The sequence below is a fragment of the Centrocercus urophasianus genome, unplaced genomic scaffold (genome assembly GCF_019232065.1).
Source record: "Centrocercus urophasianus isolate 14NV4802_14NV808 unplaced genomic scaffold, USGS_Curo_1.0 seq_17, whole genome shotgun sequence".
In the NCBI taxonomy this organism is placed as follows: domain Eukaryota; kingdom Metazoa; phylum Chordata; class Aves; order Galliformes; family Phasianidae; genus Centrocercus; species Centrocercus urophasianus.
In genome coordinates, this window is record NW_024884722.1 from 7086018 (window position 1) to 7110081 (window position 24064).

At 35.1% G+C, this 24064-nt stretch overlaps 1 protein-coding gene across 5 annotated transcripts in view; it reads right to left on the reverse strand.

Moving 5' to 3' along the window:
* The window catches only part of ATRNL1 (attractin like 1), a 427623-nt gene that overhangs the window by 265584 nt on the left and 137975 nt on the right, over positions 1–24064 (reverse strand). For all 5 annotated transcript variants that reach the window (XM_042818666.1, XM_042818665.1, XM_042818667.1 and 2 more), the window contains exon 21: positions 10975–11027. In XM_042818666.1, the coding sequence (XP_042674600.1) occupies positions 10975–11027 (53 nt within the window). The remainder of the gene's footprint in view (positions 1–10974; positions 11028–24064) is intronic.

Genomic DNA, 24064 nt, shown 5'->3' on the forward strand with positions numbered 1-24064 from the left:
GAATATTTTTGCATTAGAACTTCTAAGATAGGTAAAATATGAATCTTCTCATTTAAAATCAGATGTATTTCAAGAAAAATCTGCTGAATTAAATAATAAAGTTTTCACTGCTTATGGCTCATTGATGAAATATTACAATTTCAATTCATTTACAAATATTGCCTACTCTAGCCTATGGAGCCTTTAAAACAGAGAGAAAGTACAGACTGGTAAGAAAAAAATAAACCCAGATTATTTTCTCCACTCCTTGCACGTTTAGCTGGTAGAGCTGGCGGTTAAGCATGTAAAATAATAAACTGTTTGCTTAAGCTAACCAAATGGAAATAACACAGGGAGGAAAAATAGAGCCTTGAACTGCTGATTTTTCTCAGTCACCCACTCCTTGGTGGAGATTTATTCTTTGATTCAGAGAGGGAACCTTGGCCACTGTGGCAGGGCTCAATACCTCCTTTAATAATCTCCTTTCCAAAATACCTTGCAATATTCAATTTCCACCCCAAACAGCTGTCAGACATTAAAAGTAATATTCATTGCACTGTATTTTTCTCTGAAACAGGAACCGGCTACAGCTGTGTTTTTATTAACTCATGACCTTCTTGGCCACACAAGAAAGTACTGCTAAGCAAAGTGCACAAACAGAATAAACCGCTTTTTCATTTACTGCTTTGTCTAGCAGTGACTAGCTTAACACAGAGCTATTTCCACTTTGTGATAGATGTCACACATGAGCTCTTTAACACGACTTATCTAGGAACTGGAATATCATGCAAAATAACAACAAAATGTAGACAACAGTGTGACAGCCTGTTTGCTTTCCTTATTGAAAAGGCACTGACAGTGAATGTCTTCTACATCTGAGCTTCAAAGATCTAGCATCGTGGTAAGTAATCCATTACAGTGAACACAAGGAAAGCGATCTATCTGCGTGATGTAGTTTTGCACCATCTTCTCAAGACTAATTCAGTTTTTCTCTACCAACCTACTGCTTGGTTTAATAACGTCCTACCTTCATTTTTTCTTTCCTTAGCTGTCCCTAATGTCACTTAAAGTTCTAATACTTGAAAATCTGCGTAGCTGCATTGTGACAGATCTCTAAAGAAGCAATACACATCTCTACTCAACAAGACTATAATCCTGAAAATGTCACTTTATTGGCAAAAGAAAAGTGAGATTCTTGCTCTTTTAAAAAAATTTCTGCCCGGATTTTGTACAGCTTATCATTTTTACAAAATTATTCTGATGGTCATGGCACTTCCTTATGGGAGTAACACAATAAAGCATATTCATTTACTCATGCTAGTGAACATAAAGAGACAAATCAAATGCATATATATTACTTCTCTACCAGTGTATCTTCATGCTTCTTGACAGTGATATTTTTCAAATTTCCCTTAATGTCATTTGCTATTGTATCTATTTTGCTAATGTGCATTGCTGCTCTTTGACCTCACACAGTTTGCAGAACCATTTTTTCCCAGTGTTACCCTTTATATCAAGTTACGAGTAAATTACACTATGCTGCCAAAGAGTTATATTTCTGCAATATATTTTAAAATGATACTTACAATTCAAGCTAAGAAAAAGTGACAAGGAGTCACTGACTACTTCACAATATGCTGAAATTGAGCTGTTAGCCATTCAAAGAGAAAGTTGAACTTGAAAATGACCACATTTCAATGTAATATAAATTTTCTTAAAGTCCATGAAATCCAAAGTTTTACCATTGTCTTTAGGCATAAATGACCCTCAATATATTTCAGTGATCAGAGCCCTTCATCCAAATACCTTGTAAGGGCTTCACACCACTCATTATAAAGCAGAAAACATTATTGACTGCTCTCTTGATTTTTTCAAATGTGAGCTAAGATTAGGTGGTTCAAGACACCTGCATAGTGAGTCTTGTGCTAACAAGACAGTTAATTAAGTGCTCAGGCTGTAATAATGGAAGAGGCTAAGCCATCCTTAAGCAGTTCATATTAGCCACTAGCAAAAAATATTCCAGCTGACATATAAAAGCTATTAGACCATTTGAAGAACTCCCAAAGGAACCAGCAGAAATTCTCCTACAAACCTTAAGCCCCCTTCCTATTGAAGTCAGGTGTTTTTGTTGCTTTTCTTCTTATTTCAACTGGTTCAAGATTTCACTGCTAAGATCTCTCCTCAAAGTCTCTCTGATCAAGAATTCTCTTTTCCCTAGGAAGTCAGCAGTAGAAGCAATGTAACTATAAACCCATCACAAAGGTAAAAGAGCTGGATTTCCCTTCTTCAACAGAAGGTAAACTAAAGGAATACTGATGGTTACTTTTCTGTTCTATTTGCTTCTTACAGCATCAGGTTTGTGGAGCTGTAAGGCCTGCCAGGTTTTGAGGAGCGACAGTCCCCTTCTCTCTGGACATGCCAGGAAAAAAACACACGCAAAGCACAATGTAACAACTCAAAAAAGTACCCACCTCAGTGAATCCCAGGTCAGTAAACTAAATAAAATACTGCATATACACAGATCTTTGGATCACTTTCCTTGTAAATAAAAAAAAATGCTTCACTCGTAGTCTAGAGTATAGAGAATAGTATTTCTTTTGAATGAGTTCTCCAGTCCAGAATCTCCCTTTTCAGAGTAGTATTTTATAAATAATCATAAATTATATAGCTTATATTTTCTTAACTTTATGTAGTACTTAAATGTAATAGTAGTAGTTACTTACTAAATATTATGGCATCCATGGAACAGCCATATAAATAATGAAAGAGCCTAATTCAGACTTCTATTTGCATGCCTTTAAATATTTGTCTATCAACTTCTGCTTAAAATTTAGGATACTCCATCTTTAGCCATCTTTCTTTGGCTAAATGCAGTCTAAATAAAAAGTGTATCTAAACAAATTGTCACTAAAGTTAAACAATCTACTTTGGCAAAAGTAACATAAATAGTACATGCAAGGAGATGTCAGTTGGTAAATTCACCGATACATAAGTAAAAACTATCAGAGAAAGAAAATAATCCTTATTTCAAAACTCAAGTGTGCTTTCTGAAACAGATACACAGAGAAAATTCCCAGTGTTAAAATAAATATAAATAAAAACATTTGCCAATTCATAGCAAAATCTGAAGACGATTGGCAACAAAACTGTTTCTTTAGCTTGCCCAACTGCAAGCCAACCTAGTATTTGGCAAAATGAGTACATAGAGCCTGGAGTGAGATCGTGATACTAAATTAGTAGCTTGGTATGGTTATTGTTTTAATTCTCCTTGGAAGGCTACAATTCAGTTGTGTGGTTATTTTAGCTTAGGGCAAACACTGTTGCTTTTTTTTTTAATGTTGTTAGTTTGTTGAGACTAATCTTTTCTAAAACTATCTAGAATTGCCTGATTCAAACTATAATCTGTTCTACTACAGTCTTGAAAAACTAGCATTTCTTTTTAAATAGAATTTATTTGTATAAGCCTGCATATTCAAAGACAATGACAGACATTCTTATGTATTTATAAATAATAAAAATTGCCTCAGTCTGTATCAAAGTCAATCAGTGCTAGATATAATTGGAGGAACTCATTAATTTAAGTCAAGCATGACAGTTTTACAATTACAATATGCAGCCAGTTTAAATTAATGCTGTCCCAAAAAGAAACAGCAATTGTACACATCAGTAGCAGGAAATTTAACTGCTAGTACAATTCTCACAACTCAACTAAAGCAAACACCTTTTCAGTAGTGTAAATTTATTGTTTCTGCCCTTTAAGTTTCAACATAATTTTTAAATATCTGGAAAATCTCTGTTAACAGTGTTATTAAAAGTGCTACTAGCTGTTTATCTCCTGAAACACTCTCCTTGGAATGTTCTTGAGTTTAATCTTTTCCTAAGAATAGCAAGTCTGCCATCTAGTGCTTTATACCCACCTCTAGTACATGCTTTATTTGATCTTTTTAATTATTATTATTTTAATAAAGGATGTCACGCTCTAAGTTCATAAATGCCATATACATGCACATGTACACACAGTGCTTAAAAGTCACACTTAATCTTCTTGCTGCCAGGTTGCATTACATATTTCAACAGCTATTAACACATACAGCCATCTTCTACTCTCACTCATAGATTGTGAGAACTACTCATAAGCTGAGAGCAACCAGAGCCAAGTTCAGTCATCCCAGATCTTGCACCCACCTATTTCTAGAACAGCTCTCCTCAGAGGCTACTTATGTCTGTGGCCTATATCAGAACTCGAATTATAAGATCAAGAAAAAGGAAAAAAGGTATGTTCAAACATTAAACACCAGGTAGTCTGACCTATTGATAGTTCAGCCCAGGCCTGAAATGTATTTTGACAACATAAATAAGAATGCATTACCTGAGGACCATTCTGCTTTCAGATAGTATTTAACTGATGCTTCCAAGAAGTGAATATAAGTAAGATGTTGCCATAAATTACTGACCTTTAAAATCTATCCCCCACAGAAAGATGGTTTGGTGTTACAAACAAGCAAGAAGTCAGAAAGGAAAAATATAAACACCTCTAAAGAAGTACTACACCTTTACCCCAAGATGCAGGTATCGAAAAATCAGTTAAGATTTGTTTTTCTTATTTTTTATTGAGATGAATTTTACATAAAAGGAAATTTTGGATATAAATAGGGATATAAGAAACATAAAAACTAAGTGTTTGGTTTTGTTTCAGACACCACTCACTTTGCATAACAATGTCCCTTAAAATATTCAAAATTAAAATTTTACTCTTTAGAAGGGTAGAGAAAATGGGTAGAGACTGTCATTCCTCTTTATTTTGCCCTTTTTGGAGTCCTGGAGTAATGGGGCTAATGCAGTTCCAGGACTGCAATAGTTACCTTACAAGGGTTTACAGTGAGAAGCAAAATCCCCTTTTTCCTGTTGAGCTCTCTTCACAGACACCAGATTTTTAAGAGTGTCCTCTGAACACGCACTTCGTGCTTTCTCACCAATTTCAGTTAGGAAAGTATCTTGGTAAGTCACTGATTTACTGAGAGAACTGACCACTGCTATCCTCTCTGCACATCCACCAAGGAAATAAGGAAGAGCTATAATTGTTTCAATGCTGACAGTATGGAATTGCATTATAAAGCCATAAACCTATTATTCATATTGCACTCCCAAAAACTGCTACAAAATATTTAATACCTCACATGCTATCACATTTCTCCATGAAATGCATTTGAAGTACAATATAAGAAAATAACGTATTAATAAAATAACTTAAAGATATCCTTGGATTTGTTTTAAATCTACAAGTATTATTTCCCTACTAGTTGTTACGCTGGCTGTTTTACATTTCCTCCCTTGATTCCACTGGGCCAATAAGGAAAGCTGAGTTGTGACAGTGCTTTGCAGTATATCTTAACCTTAAAGTTCCTGCAGATGGGCCTACCACCTTGCTTTTTCATATGCTTCATCCCAGAACACGTGAAACAGTGGCTGATGTTCTATTGCACAGCTGACATTTCCTAAAACATTGAGCTGAGAGAAAAATTAGAGCTGTGGAAGAAAACACAACAAAGCTAGGAAAACAGTTAAAATTTGTATGGCCTTTCAGCCACTTTTATGGACAGATATTAGTGCTTCCTCTTTTCCAAAGGCTTTAAATCCAACAAATCTCCTTTAGAGACAGACATTCTGGCAAAGAAGTGTTGGGGGAGGGGGGGAATCAATAAATAGGTTTTAACTTTACAGAAGGCCATGAATCATTTAGTCTATCCCTGTTTTAATTCTCTTCATAAGTGACCCATCCCTCTTGACCTCAACACATACTTGGATTCTCTAATCCTTCTCAAAGGTCATGTTCTAATCTCCCACAGATTTAAAAGCAGGCCTGCTCTGCAGCACAGCAAAGTCTATAATATTACCCTGGATACATAATGCACATCCTTTTGAATGCAAAATACAAGATTCTTCTGATTTCTCTTTGAGATCACATATAGTCCTACATCCACAAAACATTTGTCTAACCCAAAGATGAACAACAGGTTAATAAAAATTGTTAAGCTATTGTAATTTTATTACTTGCAACTACACACCTGTTGTGCATTGCTGAATCTATGAATGCTTTATATTTTGAATTGTCTTGCCACGTAACCCACTACTGCTGCCTATTTCAAAAGAGCAACTAAAAGAAGAACTACCACTGTTGATCTCAATTTCCAAAAGAGAAAAGTGCTTCTAAGCACATTTAAAGCACTTAAAGGGAGAAAGAAATAAAGGTCTGTCAAAGGTATATCTGTGTATAGTTTTTAACTATTTCTTAGCTGGCTACTCATGTGGGTTTTGGCTAGGAATTGTCTTGGTGGAACAGGCAACACTTGAGAGCTCTGCTCCAGCAGTGTAGCTCAGCCCTGCTTGAACCACATTTCTGCTCCCGCTCTTACTTGGGAGAGCTTTAACAGAATGGACAAAAAGCAGAGAGAATTTGTGAATGCTTTGTGCTAAATTACTCATCTGGAAATTCTGACAACCACATAAGTGAATAATGCAGTTTATACTCACAGTACTGATTTGCTGAAAGCGTCTATGTCTTTGCACAGAGTAGTGCTCAGAAAGAGATACTCACTTTGATAGAAATGTAGCATTGGAATTGAGACATTTAAAGTAACATACATATTGCAGACATTTTGGAAAGCTTTTGACCTTAATAATGCAGATTTCTAAAAGAAGTTTATGCAGTAAACTATAATATCCTTTCAAAAGGAGTGATTGTAAGCAACCCTATACTCTACCCTCTATGTAAAAACATACCGTGAATTATGTATTTAAATTCTCATTTCTCTAGAGCACTGGTTTAGCTATATTTCCATTTACGATTTAAAGCACTGTGTCCAAATACGACCCAGGTCAGATTCTCAGAAGTGGCATTTGTCCCAGTGACTCTTTCCAATCAGTCTAAAACCATCTGGTTGCTGCATGTTTCTTTGCACCCAGGAGCACTGGTTCTGACAGTAGCATATTTCTAATGCTGACATGTGAAGAACTAATCCAGCAATTTGGATGCATACTTTGCTATCTAGGTGTCACTGTTATACATCACGCTGTCTCAGATACCAAAGAACAATAACAACAACAAATACAAATGCATCATGACAAAATGTTATATTTATGGTTTGCGTACATGCATAAGTCAGCTGAACAACCATTTCTGGCCTCCAATCAAAATTCATTTATATGGATTAAATCAGCTTGCAATTGTACACAGAAAAAATGGTTTCTAACAGAAGGGTCTGGAGATACTGAGCCTCCTACCTAGAAACACAGAGGAACAAGCAGAACTGTACTCAATCTCCAAGAGCACTTACAAAGGCAAGCAAATCTGACTTTTCAATTAATGAAGCTCCTTGTTTTTTATAGATATTCTATTTTTTAATGTTTACAAGAAATCTTGGATAGTATTTTCTCCTGAAAGTGACATTTCCAACATTTCTGGACCAAGAAATCCTCCCTCTCATGAACTTCCCGAGCTGCAAATTGTTGTACGTTAAGAAGGAAGCATCACGATATAGCCATCCATTTGCTATACTATGCCCTGATATTCATATTCAGCTGCTTGCAGTGTGGTACTGGAGCAGATAGACCATCATACAGCTGCTGATACATTCTTCTACCTTCAATACTTTTCTAATTTTTATATCTGTAGTTTGTTCTCATTCTCATACTCTGACAAGTTTGTTTTTGCTGTTGTGACTTTTCAGCCATGCAGAGAAGTCATGAAAAATGAAATTAACATAAGTTTAATAGAAGCATTAGGCTTCAGTTTTCACACAATCTGGATAATATAATATTGCATGCCTTATTATGAATGTCCTATTTACTTTTATTAAGTTTTGATAATTTTAACCAAGCAGGGAAAGGACTCACGTCCAGTGCTGCCAAGATTTGAAAAGCCACATTAGAATGAAATCTGGTGTTTAATGAGCTGTCCTTGTCATCCATAGAATTTGATGACATTTCTGCTGTTTATCTTCCCGTGATAGCATCTGTATTTTTTTTGACATCTATAATGTTTCAACATGATATATAAAACTCATTTCTATATACATTCATATATATTTACACACATGCACATGCATATACATATATTATTCTTTTTGATCATGCCAGATCTTTCTGTAAGTGTTCTTCTGTTCTCGTTAGCACTCACGTCACTTCTACAGTCATGGCCATGTCTATGCACAGCACTCATACTGTGCTAACTATCCTACACTGCTACTAGAAGAAAAAAAATGATGAAGAAAATAAAATAATCTGTACTATCCCACTAGGTTTAGAGTTTACTTACTAAGTTAACAGTCAATTGATGTTAATACCGGGGTCTAGATAAACACCAGTCTGCTCCCCCTTCCTGGTCTTTCGGATAGCAATAACAAGAAAGAGGGAGGAGTGCAGGCAAGAGTTAGGCTGTTGGGGAGAGAGCAAGAGGTGGAAAACGCTGCATTTTCACATAGCAGTGGGTATTTGCATCAAGAGTTGCAGAAGTTTCTGTCAGACAACAAGCATTCTCAATCCACAGCCTGCTATTAAGAGAAACTCAGGCCAACCCCTATCATACAAAAGTTAGCCACACACTCAGAACTGAATTCTAAAGTTTGGGCTAAGAAAAAACATTCCAGTTAAGGATAGCAATTGAACAAGTGAATAAAAATAAAATTTAAGCACATAAAATGTAGCGAAGATGGCTAAACTTAAGCATGTAACTAAAAACTTTCCAGAAGATCCCAGCTGTTACAGTGAGTTACTAGCTGTAATCCTATTTCTGTACCATTCATTCATTGATTTTGGTTATGAAAGGAAGAAACAATTTTGCTTAGAAGTTTTGTTTCTCATAGACCTATGCTGATTATAAGTATATACTCTTCTCTATTCATTTGTTTTTCCTCAGTATTTTCTTTCCTCCAGAGCAATAACTACCAGCATGATGTAGAAAACAAGAATATTCTTCACTTCAAGGAGAAGCAAATGGTAATACAGGTATTTAAATAGAAAGTTCCTATCGGGTAGCAAAAAAAGTACAGAAAAATAGCATCCAAATGCATATCTTCTACAGAAGCAAAACATTCTTATGTAAGTGACAGTCAATATTAAAGTCATACTTTAAAATCCTTAAGCATCTAAGAAATGAAAGCTGCGCTTTATGACAAGCTTTAATACGTGATTTAGCAGGTAATGAACGGTGCCAATAAGCAATTGTCACTGAAATCATAGGTAGGTCAGTTATCCATAAATTAACAAATAATTTCTCAGTATGATACATTATCCACTAAATGTAAGACAGACAGAATTCCAGTATTTTAATTAGTGCGGATTCCTTCTTACCTCCAGATATTATAGTTTATATGCTACATTTTAAATTACTGAAACTATTAGATTTATCATTCCAAAACAACAAGATCTTTAAAATATTTTGAAATGTGACAGAAGACAAATACTGGTAGTGGGCTAAAGGTGGAAGGCTATCTTGAATACAGCACAATTTGTCTACAGTATGATTTATAGACCCAACCTGTAACATGATAGCAAAAAATAAGGTTTTTCTTGGAGGTGCCTGAGGTCTACAAATCTCATTACCATCATTTTTTTTCCACCTCTAAATTTAATAGCTTTTATTTTTAAGGGGCAAAACAAACAGTGATGGACGTATCCAAAATAGATTCTTTAGCACTACTTCTCATGTACTCATTACCTATCTTTGATTCCATATAATTTATAAAACAAACAGATAAGAAAATCCAAATCTCTGAGTAATGAAATTTCTCATTTAAAGAAGTAAGAATGTAGCCATGGAGACAAGTAACAAATGAAAATAAATTTATTTTATTCACATTATCTTTTAATCATAGCTCGAAGGAGTGTTTTCAATAAGGTCTATTTTATATAAAAAATCAACAATTACAACAGCATGTTTTAAATATTTAAAGATGAACCTCCAGTTTGAAAAGTTACAAACAAACTTGTCTGTGGAAAAAAAAAAATAAAAAAAATTTTACAACTGGCAAAAAGTGTAAGCCTAGGGATATGTCAGCATCTCTAATTTAGTACATGTCTATTTTGTTATGTAAAACACATTTTGCAGACACAGACCATTAAAGGTAGAAAGAAACATTAGTAAAGAAAAAAAAGCACTACTTTGTTAGGCAGATTATGCCTTAAAGAGATTCTAAGACAAAACTTTTGTGTGCATTCTGAACGGATGCTGCGAATATAATCAGAGATACTACTTTATGTAAATTTAAATTGGAGGTTGGGATGGTGTTGGGAAACAACAGACAAATGGATTCAGTCTAACATAGAGCAGGTATATGCAAAAGTGTGAAGAGATAAAACAGTGTTCTTCAGCATCAGTTTTTTATGATGATTAAAATTACTATTTAACATTGATATTGGCTCAGCAAAATTGGCACATCTCTCTGAGGGATTTCTGCACATGGGTAATAAGCATTCCTATGCCTTCGAGTCTTTCATTAGGACTATCAGAAATGTAGTGCTTTAGAAGTTAATTTGCCCAAGGCACCTTTCCTGCAAATATGAGGACATGCAGACAACACACGTGCTCTACCATTCATGATACTCTAGAGAACTGCTGTGCATCACTCCCCTTGGAGGTATACTCGCTAAGCCATTCTCAATGCCCTAAGAAAATGCTACTGTTTGGTCTATTTGCATTTTCCTATCACAAATTCTGTCATGTGAACAATAATGCAATTACAGGTTCCTTTTGTTCACATACAGAGTTATAATGCAATGACTTGGTCGTTGCCTCTAACTTTGGAGAAACTTCCAGTAGCCTTTAATTTGCTTTCTCAACCAGAGAAGCCCAGGGGGGTATTTCATGTTTCAAAGAATCAATAGGCCCCAGCTTCAGAAAATCCCAAGAAAAATATTTAGTTTTACAGAGGCAACAAAATTACCACACAATGCATAAACAGCATTTAAGTAATGAACATCAAAAATATAAGTACTCACAGTAACATGTTCCCCTAAGCGGATTTCCAAGATACCTATTTTCAGAGTCACAGCTGTAGGGGGGAAAAAAGACAAAAGCAAACATTCCCATTAAATAAAGCATAGATTTTATACAAATGCAGCCAGAATATTTATTCCAAATAGCACGAGCTTGATTAGTAGCAGCACCAGCACAGGGAAACATAAAGTATGGGCTATATTTCTTAATCAAGATGAGCTATTTTCTGGAAGGACTTCTCTTCTTGCAAAAGTAACCAGGAGTGATGAGGCTCTTGGATAGGGACTTCAGGTGTGTTTTGTGTCCACTTTGGATAAATGTGAGTGGGGCAGGGAAGATGAACACGGAATCTGCCACTATCCACTCTACCCCAGGCACTGCTCACCCCCTGGCTGCCATCCATCCCTCCACTGGCTCTTTCCAAGGAGACAGCATTCATCAGGCAGCAGTTCACTGCAGAAACTGTTCTCAAATAAATCTCCTCCTAACATGCACAGTCCCAAAACACTATCAGAGCAGGCTTTGCACCCTTATGTAACCTTCCAAATGTGCTCAAGCCACTCCTTCAGCGATGGAATATACATCCTCAGGTTCAAACACACAAATACGTTATTTCAAACTCTTGTATATGAAAACAACAAAATACCCATAAGCATAAAATAATGACTACGCTTTCACAGCACCTAAGAGATGTGCTCCAAAATGACACAGACTGCTCTAGAGAGGCTAATCCTAAACTATTAACTGTACCTAGACCATGGCAACCAGTTCTGGGGCCACAAATTGCAGCCGTGGCATAGCATAGCAGTGTTCCAGAGGCAGCAGACCATGCATAGGATGCTAGGTGAAATTCAGGCTGAATAGGGCACACTGCATCCAGACTGCTGCTGCTGGGGAAAAAAAATGTGCATGAAAAGAACAGGAAAAATACCTTACTTATATATTTGTTTTCAGAGGCATGGAATATGCTATGGAATATCATAGTGATCAAATTGAGTTATATAACATTTCTCTAAAAATGTCACATACTTTAGTAGAAAATAACTATCGTGTTCTAGGTTTTCTTGGCTATTGTACAAAAGTCTCCAGCAAAATTATAATTTGCTATTAGGCATAGAGAATGTTTCATAAAACAGAGAGAAAACTTATCACTGCCTATTAAATTTCATAGAAATATTTTCCCACAGGAAATCTGGCTCAGTTAATGCATGGAATACTCTTCCATTACTTTGTTCTCTTAGAGAAATTTAAACTGCAAGCAGTTTTTGCTGCTTATGTTATTTGTAAGTGATATTAAAAAACTTTCTGATTTCGATGTCATGTGAGTTAACAAGCATGCTGTACAATACTGCCTGCCTTGCTACTGTTCTCTTCACTGGTTTCAAACCTGGTGTTTATTACCATGCTCATTATTCAAAATCAGGTAGGAGAGTTCACTCCTACCACAGAATGGGACTTCTTTATTTCTTGAAAATCTCAATTGGAAAAAAAAAAAAGAAAGAAGGAAAAAAAAGTTTCCATACAGCTCCCTTTCACCATTCAGCTGCCCTTCTAACCAGATGAAACCATCTCCTGTGGGTCAGTAATTATCAGAAACCAAGGATTTTCAAAATCACATACACATTTTTGATGCTATATTTCTATTTATATTGCAGAAGAAGAAAAAAGGAAAAGGGAAAACAATAACTAAGAATACATAAAATAAAATTATCCGTAAAAGTCAGTGTAATGCACCACACGTCTTACTGCTTAAGGAAGCACACAAAAGAATGTTTGATACAAAAATTATTAGGTATGTAATACTTTGCCATAGACAAGTATTCATCCAAATCCCAATAATCGTTAATTTCCTGATAATTTTAGACACGACCTTCACAAAACTTGAAGAGAAAATGGCAGTACAATTTTACAGCTATCATTTCAGCATACTGCATGATGAAATGAGAAAATAAGCATAACAGTATTTTTAAAAGTGAATTATAATACAGTAACAGCATTTGATACACTATCACATTTATTATACTTTCTATATAGTGAACCCTGCAGAACACATTTTACTCAAGGGGTTGGCAGTTTTGGGCAAGCCATATCCAGTCTACTGGCCTTAGGAGACAGTACATGAGCACGAAGAGCTGCTGTAAAGGGGTGTACTGGAATGCCCTGTGCAGTCCTGTGCTGCATGCTATGGGTGCTATGAACAAGAACCTCCCAGCCTGTCCAAAGCCACTCAACTCTATTACATCACCACAGTGTGGGAAGGAACCTCTTCCACGGGAAGGAACTGTGCAGCATGCCGTGGAAAGTCCATCTAGAGATCACCCTGAGCCTGGGGCTCCCACCATCTGCAGTGACATAAGCTTTTCCCCTTATATGCACTCCGCTTTTTCATCCAACTTGTTAAAATAATATTTTATTATTATGCTATTCATTGTCAGGCCTTTCTTACTGAAATACAAGGGAATCACCCTTTCTTACACTTCTCCTCTGTCCCCTGGTGCAAAACAATTTTAAAACATTTATTAGTAGTAACATGAGGTGGAGTTCTTACGAATTAAGGAAGTCTGCTTTAATCAGAATGAAAGATACTATTTAAACACTCCATTTTCAGCACAGTAAAAAGATAAAACTACATCTAAAACTACTCATGTGAGTATATATGCTAAGTTCTGACTAAATTTAGTTTTGTCTTTAAATCCAACCATACTTCATTAAGCATATCTATTGCTCCGCTTTAGTCACTAATTGTGGTTCCAATTACAAAATTTTGTATTTGCTGAATTATCTCCTTATGAGCTCTCCTTGTAGTAATTTTTGTACATTTTCCAAAAGACAGTACACATTTGAGCATATCTGAAGCATAATATATGCTTTGTAACTGTAAATTGGGAATTATACTGGTTATAATATGTGCTGTGAGGCTATGATCATTTGCTTTAAGTGGCAATAATGAATGAGTAGTTCTTCTCTGGCCTGCCTCCAGAGACCCAGTTCCCATTTGCAAGTATAAATGGAGACAGGTCCTAACATGTTACATACAAGTAAGTACTCTGGTTTGGTTCAGTACAAAAGTATTCATCAAGCTACTGGACTCACGGCCAGCTATTAACAGTCATCCTCCAATCTCTCCCTCAGTTATGCTTTCAAAACTAAACCATTTTCTTCCCCTCTCTCTGTATTTCCTGGAAGTTCAAACTAAAAAGTTATGAACAAATACATAAAATAATAATACTGCTCACGTTTACTACCAAGTTCATAATAATTTCTGGTTTTCTCTTCAAATATATGTTTTCAAGAACACACTATCACTAAGTTTTACAGATTTTTACTTTTTTTAATGGATGAAAGGCTTATTTGTTGTTGTTTTTGTAAGAACATTTATAAATGACCTCATGATGAAGATTAGTAATATGTTTTATTTTGTGCACTGTACCAACATTTTTCAACCTTAAGAAAGGTTGCATGGTTATGTATTGGTATTTCCCTCAAGCAAGCATCTCCAGGCCTCTCACCTAAATAAACCCGTCAGAATATAACACCAACCTGGATGATTAGGTGGAACCTCATAATATTCCATCCAACCTTTGATCACAAAGCAGGATTTTTTGTAGATCTACTGCTACAACTCGTTGGTATTTCTTTGTAATTAAAAATTAGTGCAAAAAAGAAAGAAGGAACAGGGAAAGAGGAACCCAAGTACCACTGGTCTTTCCCTGATTTGCATTTGTTTCTAATGCCAAATTCTGAAGGAAAACAAAAATGCATGTCAGACCACACTATGGCCCTTCTGGGGCTGTGCTAACTTGTTTTGGCTTAGGTACAGACAGCTACTAAAGAGCGATGACCCACAACTCACACTGTGTCCTTCCAAATCTGAGATTCGTGATAGCTGTAGACTAACACAGAATCTGAGGGAGAACCATCATATTTCTGACCTTCAGCTAGTTAAAGACGGCTCTCAAACTGATCCTGCCTGGGATCTCAGCCTTGAACTACAGCAGGTTCCTGATAAAGACTAGTGGCTCTGGTAAACTCTTTCATAGCCACAGTCAGTGGCTTGCACCAGCTTTTAGATGAGTAATAATGTCCTCCAGGAGTACTGTTTATCATCTGCTATAGTATTCTACTCTGATCTAGCCCTAATTTTTCATTCTGCTTCTTGTGCAGAGGTTTTGCTTCTGCTGCCCTCCATGCTGAATTCCTGCTTCTGAGTTACTTGTCCTAATTTAATGTCCAGAACGAGCTTCTGTTTTCATTCCATACGCTGACATTGATGTACACAAACTTTTATGTATGTAAAAGGGCACATTTGGAAGAGCAGGCTTCTCTCTTATCAAGAACTGTTCTCTCAAACGGACATTTCTTCCTTTGCATTTTGAAAGAACTAAAAGAAAATTTCACATCCTAAAGATAAAGTTTAATTCAAATACCTACAAGTTTTACATGAACCTGATCAGAACACATCACGTAACTGAACAAAGTATACTGATGTAGACAACAAATACTTTTGTTTAATATCTCTTAGTTGTTATAATGATCTAAATTCTGTTGTACATGAGGAACTGTAGATCTAAAACTCCCTTTAGGGAACGGCAGTGGGAGGACTGCTCAGCGGATACCTTTCAATGGGATTTTCTATGATGCTATTCTATATCAAGTTTTAGAAAACAGGGATGTTAAGTGAATTATTTCTCTGCCTGTAACTACTTACATAGTGTTAAGAGCTTCATACGATATGATGTGAGAAATATATATGAAAAAGTTTTAAGTAAATTATAATGCACAAATGGCAATTTTTACATGGTGTCTTCAAGTCACATGTTCAGTATTCCTAGATGTCTATGGAATTTCTGACTAGTCATTCAGAAAGTATGTTGATAATATTAAACTTATCATACTTGTTTTCTTGTGACCTTTAAAACCAAGTTTTTGTCCCTCAGACCATTTCAATATTTATTCCATGTTGTTCCAACAAATTCTTTCTCTGCCTAAAGTTATTTTTTATTCAATTTTCCTCTACTCTCCCATCCCATATGCAGCAAAGTCCATTAAGTTCATGTCTTACTGCCAGCCACTGTTCTACTATAACAATGTTCAGCTTCCTTTCAAGTCTTTTTTAATATCTAAGATAACAACCCCATCTTTTATTTGACTTTAGTAAAAAGTGATAGCAATCCACAGAGATACAGAAATATCTATTAAGGGTAGAACACAAGGAATTATGTGGGTGGTTGGAGAAATCATGAAGATAAATACATGTGCTCATTTTTCTCTGGTCCCTTTACCATGAAGGGCCTCAAACTCCATTAGCCCATTATAGTCCAAAGTCTTGCAAATTTCTTAGAGCAAAGATGACACTGATACTCCATTATGAAGTGCCAAATAAGTGGAAATAAATGTTACTGTTTATGTTATGACAACAACTGTATATCTGCCAATACTTATGGTCTTGGCAGGCTCTACTGAAAAGTTATCTTGTCTTTAAGAAGAAAATTTAAAATAAATGGCTGTAAAAAAGAAAGTGACTAAAATTAACACTATAGCCTCATGGCAGGTTATTGCAAAGTATTTTACAGCAGAAGTCCTGGCCTGTCAGTCTTGAACAGAGTTCAAACTCTGTTTACGTTGGTTTTGATGAGCATGCTGCAGAGGACTACCATGAACAGCAATGCCTGCTCCTGGGCCAATGCAGTACCAGACAGAGTGTTTAAATCTGCAACTAATCCCAATGCAAAGTATAAAGCTATTTTCTAAACAATAGGTTGAAAGTCACCTAAACATTGACAGATTGATGAAAGAAAAATTGTTAGCTAGTACCTTGCAATAGATTAGAATTCTATCATATCAATTGGGAGTGACTAGGAAAGACAAAGACTCTCTTCAGAAAACAATATTATCATCCCATACTGCACCTTAAATATTCAATCATTCAACAAAGAAATGATAAATGAGTGGCTTTGGTTATGATTTGTAATTACCTCGCAAGTTTTGCAATCAAACAACATGCTTGGGATCAAAGTAATTATATGATGAACACTTGTTTCTGTGTTAAAGTATGTTCAAAATGAAAAGGAAACAAACAAAAAGGAAGGAAAAACGGCTGTAACAGAAAACTTTAGTGCATGCTTGAGACTGATGAATGTGGCAGATCAATGACCAAAAAAAAAAACAAAAAAAACAGGATTACAGAGTACTGAAATTTACTAAACAGGGACCTTTTCTGACGTCAGAGGTAAATGAAGAGAACTCAGGAGGCATCCAAAAATCCTGCTTGGTAATCCAGACATACTGCAGAGGTGGGATATAACTGATGCAGAGATTGTGTGGGAACAGTTACGGCATAATCCCTTCACAAGTCTCTATTTCACCAGCCTTGAGCGGTTCTATTTTCTATCCATCATTTTCTGACTGTCTGTTGGGTTTGCTTCTTAACTCTAGCCTGCATAGGATAATAGGCTACAATTACATTAACCGCCTTTCATCTCAGTTTGAATTAAATTTGTTCTGCATGCCAGCATGAAAATCTGTCCCAAGTCATTTTGCTTAAGTCAAAGAATAATAAACTGCCTCAGTAATAATATGGCCAATGGTTTTATTATGAAATATTCAGATTATTTTTTTTTTTTCCACAGAGAGATAAGCTCAGAATTAGTTCCCAGGAAGAAAAGTTTCAGTTAAAATATTTGTCAGAAATACATATATGTATTTTACATTATGATGATTTTTAAAATATTTAAAATAGAATCCTACCCTGAATTGCTTTCATCCCTTCTTTCTTTCCTGTTTCTAGACCGGTTTTCTAATTTATGTAAAAGTAACACTATAATTTGTAATACTGCACACAAATCAGAAAAACAAAATACTTTAACGTCACTTGAAACTTTGATGAGAAACAAAGTACTTATCACATTTTCCATAAATAAAGGAGAGAAATCATCTGATGGAGTGGAGAAATGCACTCTGAGAAAAATGTTTTTTTGGCAAGATGAGAATGGAAAAATTCCAAAAAATTCACTCTGATTATATAATGCTTTCAGAGTATTCTGATGCATTATAGCAAACGCCTCAACCTTGGATGAAATCTACATTTTTAATTTTAAAATTCTCAAGTGACCATTATGAGATAAGCTCAAAAAATGTTATCTTCTGTACTACAATTTTAATCCTTTCATCTTTGCTTGTATATATTTCCTCCTGGACTTTTTAGTTTTAAAGGAAATATAACTGAAAAAACATTCCATGATCCTATACTTCTAGTTTAAAAATAGCTTCAGAGAAGAGTCCTAAACCACAAGGCATTGTCAAAATGGCAGAATATTTTATAAGCAATCTTGCTTTTACTGATTTAAATAATCAAGAATATAACACCAAGAAGAGTAAATACTTAAAAGAAAATAAAACTTCATCTCCAAAGCAAGAAAAAAATCCCCCCAAAAATTATAGTATAGCAAAGATTTAAATAAAGTCTATATCAAAAATGATGAAAACATGTACAATTATAACCTTACATAGTTTTATCCTTTTTCTACTTTGAAAGCAGGGTTAGAAAATGCATTTGACTTTGTATATATCAGGGTTATTTAAATAGAACTAGTTGAAAAAATCCATAAGTAATACTCAACAATAAGTACAGTTTCTAAAAATAAAATAACAAATAATGATTATCTTTTCCAAAGAATGGATTTACTGAATTCCCACTTCAGAATCTTAGAAGTATTTTATTTTTGCATGGATGGCACTGAACAGCAGTAAAATCCTTCAGCTGTTCAGATATGCTGTTATCTCTCATTTGTTCATAAATATAGAGAGATAATATTTCTCTTTAATGGAAGAACTGATTGCCTTAATTTATTTTTTCCTTTTTTTTTTTTTTTCAGTCACCATTCACTACCTTCAACTTTACCTCAGACTTTCTTTATTGACTCTAGAAAACAAAAATAGTAAAGAGAAAGAAAACAAATGAATAAGCAAAGTATCAGGAGAGAATGGGAGGAACTTCTGAACTACTTTTGTGAAAATGTTGCTGCCATTCTCTATGTGATAATTTACAGTTATTGACCCAAGAGTAGAATAATGCAGAAGTAAACCACGCAGACCCTGGTGCACACCAAACCGCAAACATTCTCTCTTAAACTTCAGTAACAAGGCCTTATTGTGCTGTTAAATACTTCTCTGGATCCAGGCCCAAATCTGTGATTAAACCAAGACCATACGTAAGAAAGGATAAAATGACCTAAACAAGAACGGGATTACAGAGTCATTTTGAAGCATCTGTTAAGAAGTAATTGTGGTCCTCATCTCCTTCTGGATCTCATGAGAACTCATTCACAAGCCAATTGTTTTTATTTATTTATTCATTTTTAAGCTAAACCTCCTTTACGAAAACTGATTTGTTAAATCTCTTTCAACATCTCTGACTGTTCCTTTCCCTTATAATTCTTGTCACTTCTCTGTGAGCAGCCCAACAACTTATCCTAGGGGACGGTAAGCCCTTCGGACATGTTTGGCAATCCCACTGCTGTCTATCTGGCCTCCTGCTTACATTTAATATTACTCCATTTATCATAGCTCTGCGTAACAGTAAATGACAGAATAGTGTAGTCACATTTTCATATCCGATTATAAACCTGCTTTGATTTTAAATCAGAATCTCCTTGCTATTTAAAACAGCTTTTTCAGGTGAAGTACTTACTTTTGACACTTTGTTCTTTTTTAAAATTGCTGAAGAAATTTCTTTTCTTGTAATATCAGATGAAGCTGCAGAACTAAATCTGTAAATCAATCCTTCTGAAGTGATAATCTAATAAACCACTTGGGCATCACTGTTAAAGTTTAGGATATCATCAGGGCTCTTGAATTGCTTTATGCCTTCATAATCAAGCTCTCCAGCCCCATTATCTCATGCGCTTGATAAAGAACATCACCTTTCCTCCTCACCCCCAACTCAGCCACAAAATAATACAGAGATCAAAGCATGGAAAGGTTACGCAGCTTAATTTCTATTTTACACTTTCTAAAGTTGGTTATTCAGTACAAAAGATGAAAAACATAAGGGAGCATTTCTGATGTTAAGAAACTATTATCTTTTAGCTTGTAAGATAGGATAAGTTCTATGCTATTTGTTGTCACTCTGTTTTTATTTGCCAAAAATACCTTACATATGATGGAAACTTGCTTTTAGTGTCAATTTTTGTTAGTTTATATTGTAAAAGGTAAAATATTATAGGTACTTTTTGATTATAATGCATATACTAGGCAAAGATATATTTTTGCACATCAAATATTGATTGTTCTCTTTAAAATGTTGCACAGAGTATTCTTATCTTCATAACAGGATGAAAAAGAGTATGTCATTTCAATTAGCCTATCATTCAGGCATTACAGCTTTCCAAGCTCTGCCTATTGAACTTAGGCCACGGGGATGCAACTGAGCACAGGGTCTTCTGCAGCAGCTGCATAGTTGAGATGGAAAGCAGATGCAGTATATAAGAAAATGTCCATGACTTCAAAATATTTGCATATTCACCTATAGAAGAAAATGTGTTTGCTGTAACTGCAAGTCTCCCAAAAGTTAGGATTCTCACTAAGCATAATTTAACACTATGTAATTGATTGGCTTACTCTATACAATTATCAGAAGCTTCATGAAAAATAGAAACGAAATGTAGCACATTTCTCATTCCTATGTCTTAATACCAAAATATAGTTTTTAGTTCCACCTATGCATAATTTGAATACTTTATGTGAAAATTTCTTTTTAACATGCTCAACAACTACTGAAGCAATTTAAAATTAATAACTGGCAAGAAATTGAAGCAAAATGTTTTTAACTTCACTAGAAATACACCTATTGTAGCTAAACTTCCATCTATATGTAAAGGTATACAATTGACTAAAAGGGAAAACAGAAAAATGAAAACAGCAGTAGGAAGATGCATATTACTTCTATTAGAAACCATAAGAGCAGAAGAAAAGCAATCTTTCCATCACCAGGAGATTTTAACGAACAAATGGTGTCACCAGTGCACCTCTGACCTAGCTTTTCCTTATTCATGTATTAAAGCCAGCTCTGTATTCCTTTCTTAGTGAATAAAACCAATAAATATCAGAAGCCAAAGCTGATAGGTACATCTATCAGTAAATGTTTTCGAGACAAAATAGCTTTATTTGCTTTGTAAAATTTCGAAAGCGTATTCAAAAGTAAAACTAGGCCACAATATTTTGTTCATGAGTACCCCATACCATTACATTAAGAGGAACTATTTTAATTTCAAACTTCACTGTGCACCAATACCTTACAGAGCGCTCTGTGCTACCACTGTGGTATTTTCTTTTCCCAATGCTACCTAGTTGGCTTTTCTTACATTAATGATGAAGTAATTAAAACTGATGTGTGTTTTAACAATAACCATTCTTGTATCAATTACTAATTACCATGATAATGGGTTATCAGGTATATATTATAGGCCCAGAACTCCAATGCATGGAAAATAAAAGAATGGACAATGATTTACTCAAAGGGTAATATTTGATAATATTGAAACAGAAGTCGGCAGGGCTGCTTATGCATTAAGAATGCAGGTGCCACAGAACACATTTTGTCCTCTATAATGACTTCCAGAAGAGTCTCTTATTTAAATCTTTGAGGAAAAAAAAAAAAAAAAAAATCCTGTCTTTAAATGCTCTCCTTCCAAAAAGAAATCTCTCTTTCCTCCCTTCTGCTCTATAGCTAAAATTGTCCACAACTGACTTAGGTAGAAGTATTCACCAACAATAATAATGATGCAGATACTATAAAATAACACCCACTGAACGTAATCAGTTACTATTTAGCAGCATATAGAAGAAATATCAAAAACTGCTTCCTCAAATATCCAGATTTATTATTCTCAACTCAGTAGAAAGTTTTTTTCTGTTAAGCAGGGTGAGTAGCCAGAAAAGCCACCAACTTCTTTTTTTCCCATCTGTACTTAGAGATCCCTCATCTCTGATCAAAGCAGTAGGAATACACAAACAATTTCAAGCTGCACTGGAAATCTGTATCATTGTTTCTCTCCTTTCTTTTCTGCATCAAATATTCTAACTTTTAAAATCTGAACTGAGGTTTTGAGTTAGAAAAGAGGATTAAACATATTGTCATCTGAGATTCAGGATATAAAACTCTTAAAGTCTGAATAATTAAAAACTACAGATCCAAAGCATTTACTGGACTTAGGCAAATATACACTTTCTCTGAAGAGAAATAGCAGAGTCAGAACATTCACCAAGCAGATGCGAGACATTCATGACATCAGGTAGACCAGTTAATAACTCAAAAAAAAGCTGAAACTGGACCGTGGAAGTAGTAGATACTGAAACCTTACAATGACAAGGTACATGGGGCCTGACTACAGTGAGACACTAAAATTCATTAGCAATAAAAGCAAAAAAGTGCTCTAGCAGAGACTAACCCATGGATACTATCCTATCCAGGACAATCTATATGCTATTTGTTACGGTTCTCGTGAACATAAGCAGCACGCAAAGCCAGCCCCATGCAACTCTTTTATCTGTTTTTTGCATTACAGAAGTAGATTCAGAATCCACCAACGGCTTTCTAAAAATGAGAATAGACGCTAAGGTCACAACTTCACTGGATACCATCATATACTCAGATATAAAGCAGTTTTATGGCACTCAGTCTTTCTATTGGTCCTCTCCTCTATACGTCTTTCATGTGACAAAGGCTGTCCCATTTTTTTCTCTAGTGTAAGAGTAATTAGCCATTATCATCATCCCCACTACACGTATACATAAATACAGTCATTTGGAAAATAATCTAACTTAAACGTCAAGAGCAAAATTACTTCATTCTTGTGAAAGAAAAATTCTCTTTCCACAAACTGTTCCCATTTTTCCAAACAATTAGTACTGAAGTCAGAAAGACAAAAGACATATTTCATTGGAAGATCTAAGCAAATTGCGTGTAGCATTTTAATTTTTGCTCCTAGCAAGAGACATCTTGCTAACTTAACTACTTTCACACTGCAATATCAATATTGCAGTACTCTCGAGATTAACACATTCACAGTTGACCCACAATAAAATACCAATATACAAAGCTCTTGGCTAAGTAAGTGTTGGCAACTGTTCCACAAACCCATAGCTCCTTCTCATTTCTTCACTGAGAAAATCTTTCAGGAATAATAAAGGATATTCAAACTCCAGTTCTCCATTTTATAGCTGGGCAATTTTCTGAATAAAATGCAATGTTTGCAATGTAACAATTCTTATGAAAAGTGTTGTTTCATATCTACAGGGTCCACAGTTCAGAGATCCCAGAGAGCTTCTGAACTTTACACACCATACACTGAATATAGCAAAGAACATGAAGCAGACTACTGCAGTGAGAAAAATCAACAGAAAGGCAGATAGTGATATACAATACTGCCAAAACTCATTAAAAATACTGCACAAAGCCCCTTCCAAATCATAAGCTTTATTTTTCTTCAAATTTTAGATTACATACTATAACAAACATTTCTAGTTCCTGATATTTGCCTTGTGAGTTTTTAAGACATTAGACTGCACCTGCATCATATTCTGAAGGTTTGATACTAGAAACGTTGTTTAAATAAAAAGCTACAATTAAAGCAAAATGACTGATGCTAGAAACATGATTTTTAAAAAATAAAATAAAGCATCTAAAGTCCTTGATAGATCTAGTAACAGTTATCTACAAATAGAGCAGAAAATTAGTATGTTTAAAACATCTTCAGTGTTGAAGTGGGAGTTTTATTTTATTGTTCTCCTTAGCAGCCTAATAATCTAGCTGTTCACTAACTAGCTGAGGGCTCAAACCTTTCTCCTTACAGAAGCAAGATCACATTTTCATAGACTTAAAGAACAGACACAGACACTAAACCCACACAGATCTGCATATCATATTTTGCTGGAATTCTCCCTGAAAGATCAGAGCTAACAGAGTAACACATGTAGGGATGGAAAGAACAGAAGTTTTCATCTCTATGGATAATTCAAAGTCCAGACTCAGCAGGAACAAAGAGGAAACAACCTCATGTCAAAAACCCTATATGTAAAAGTAATGGTGGAATA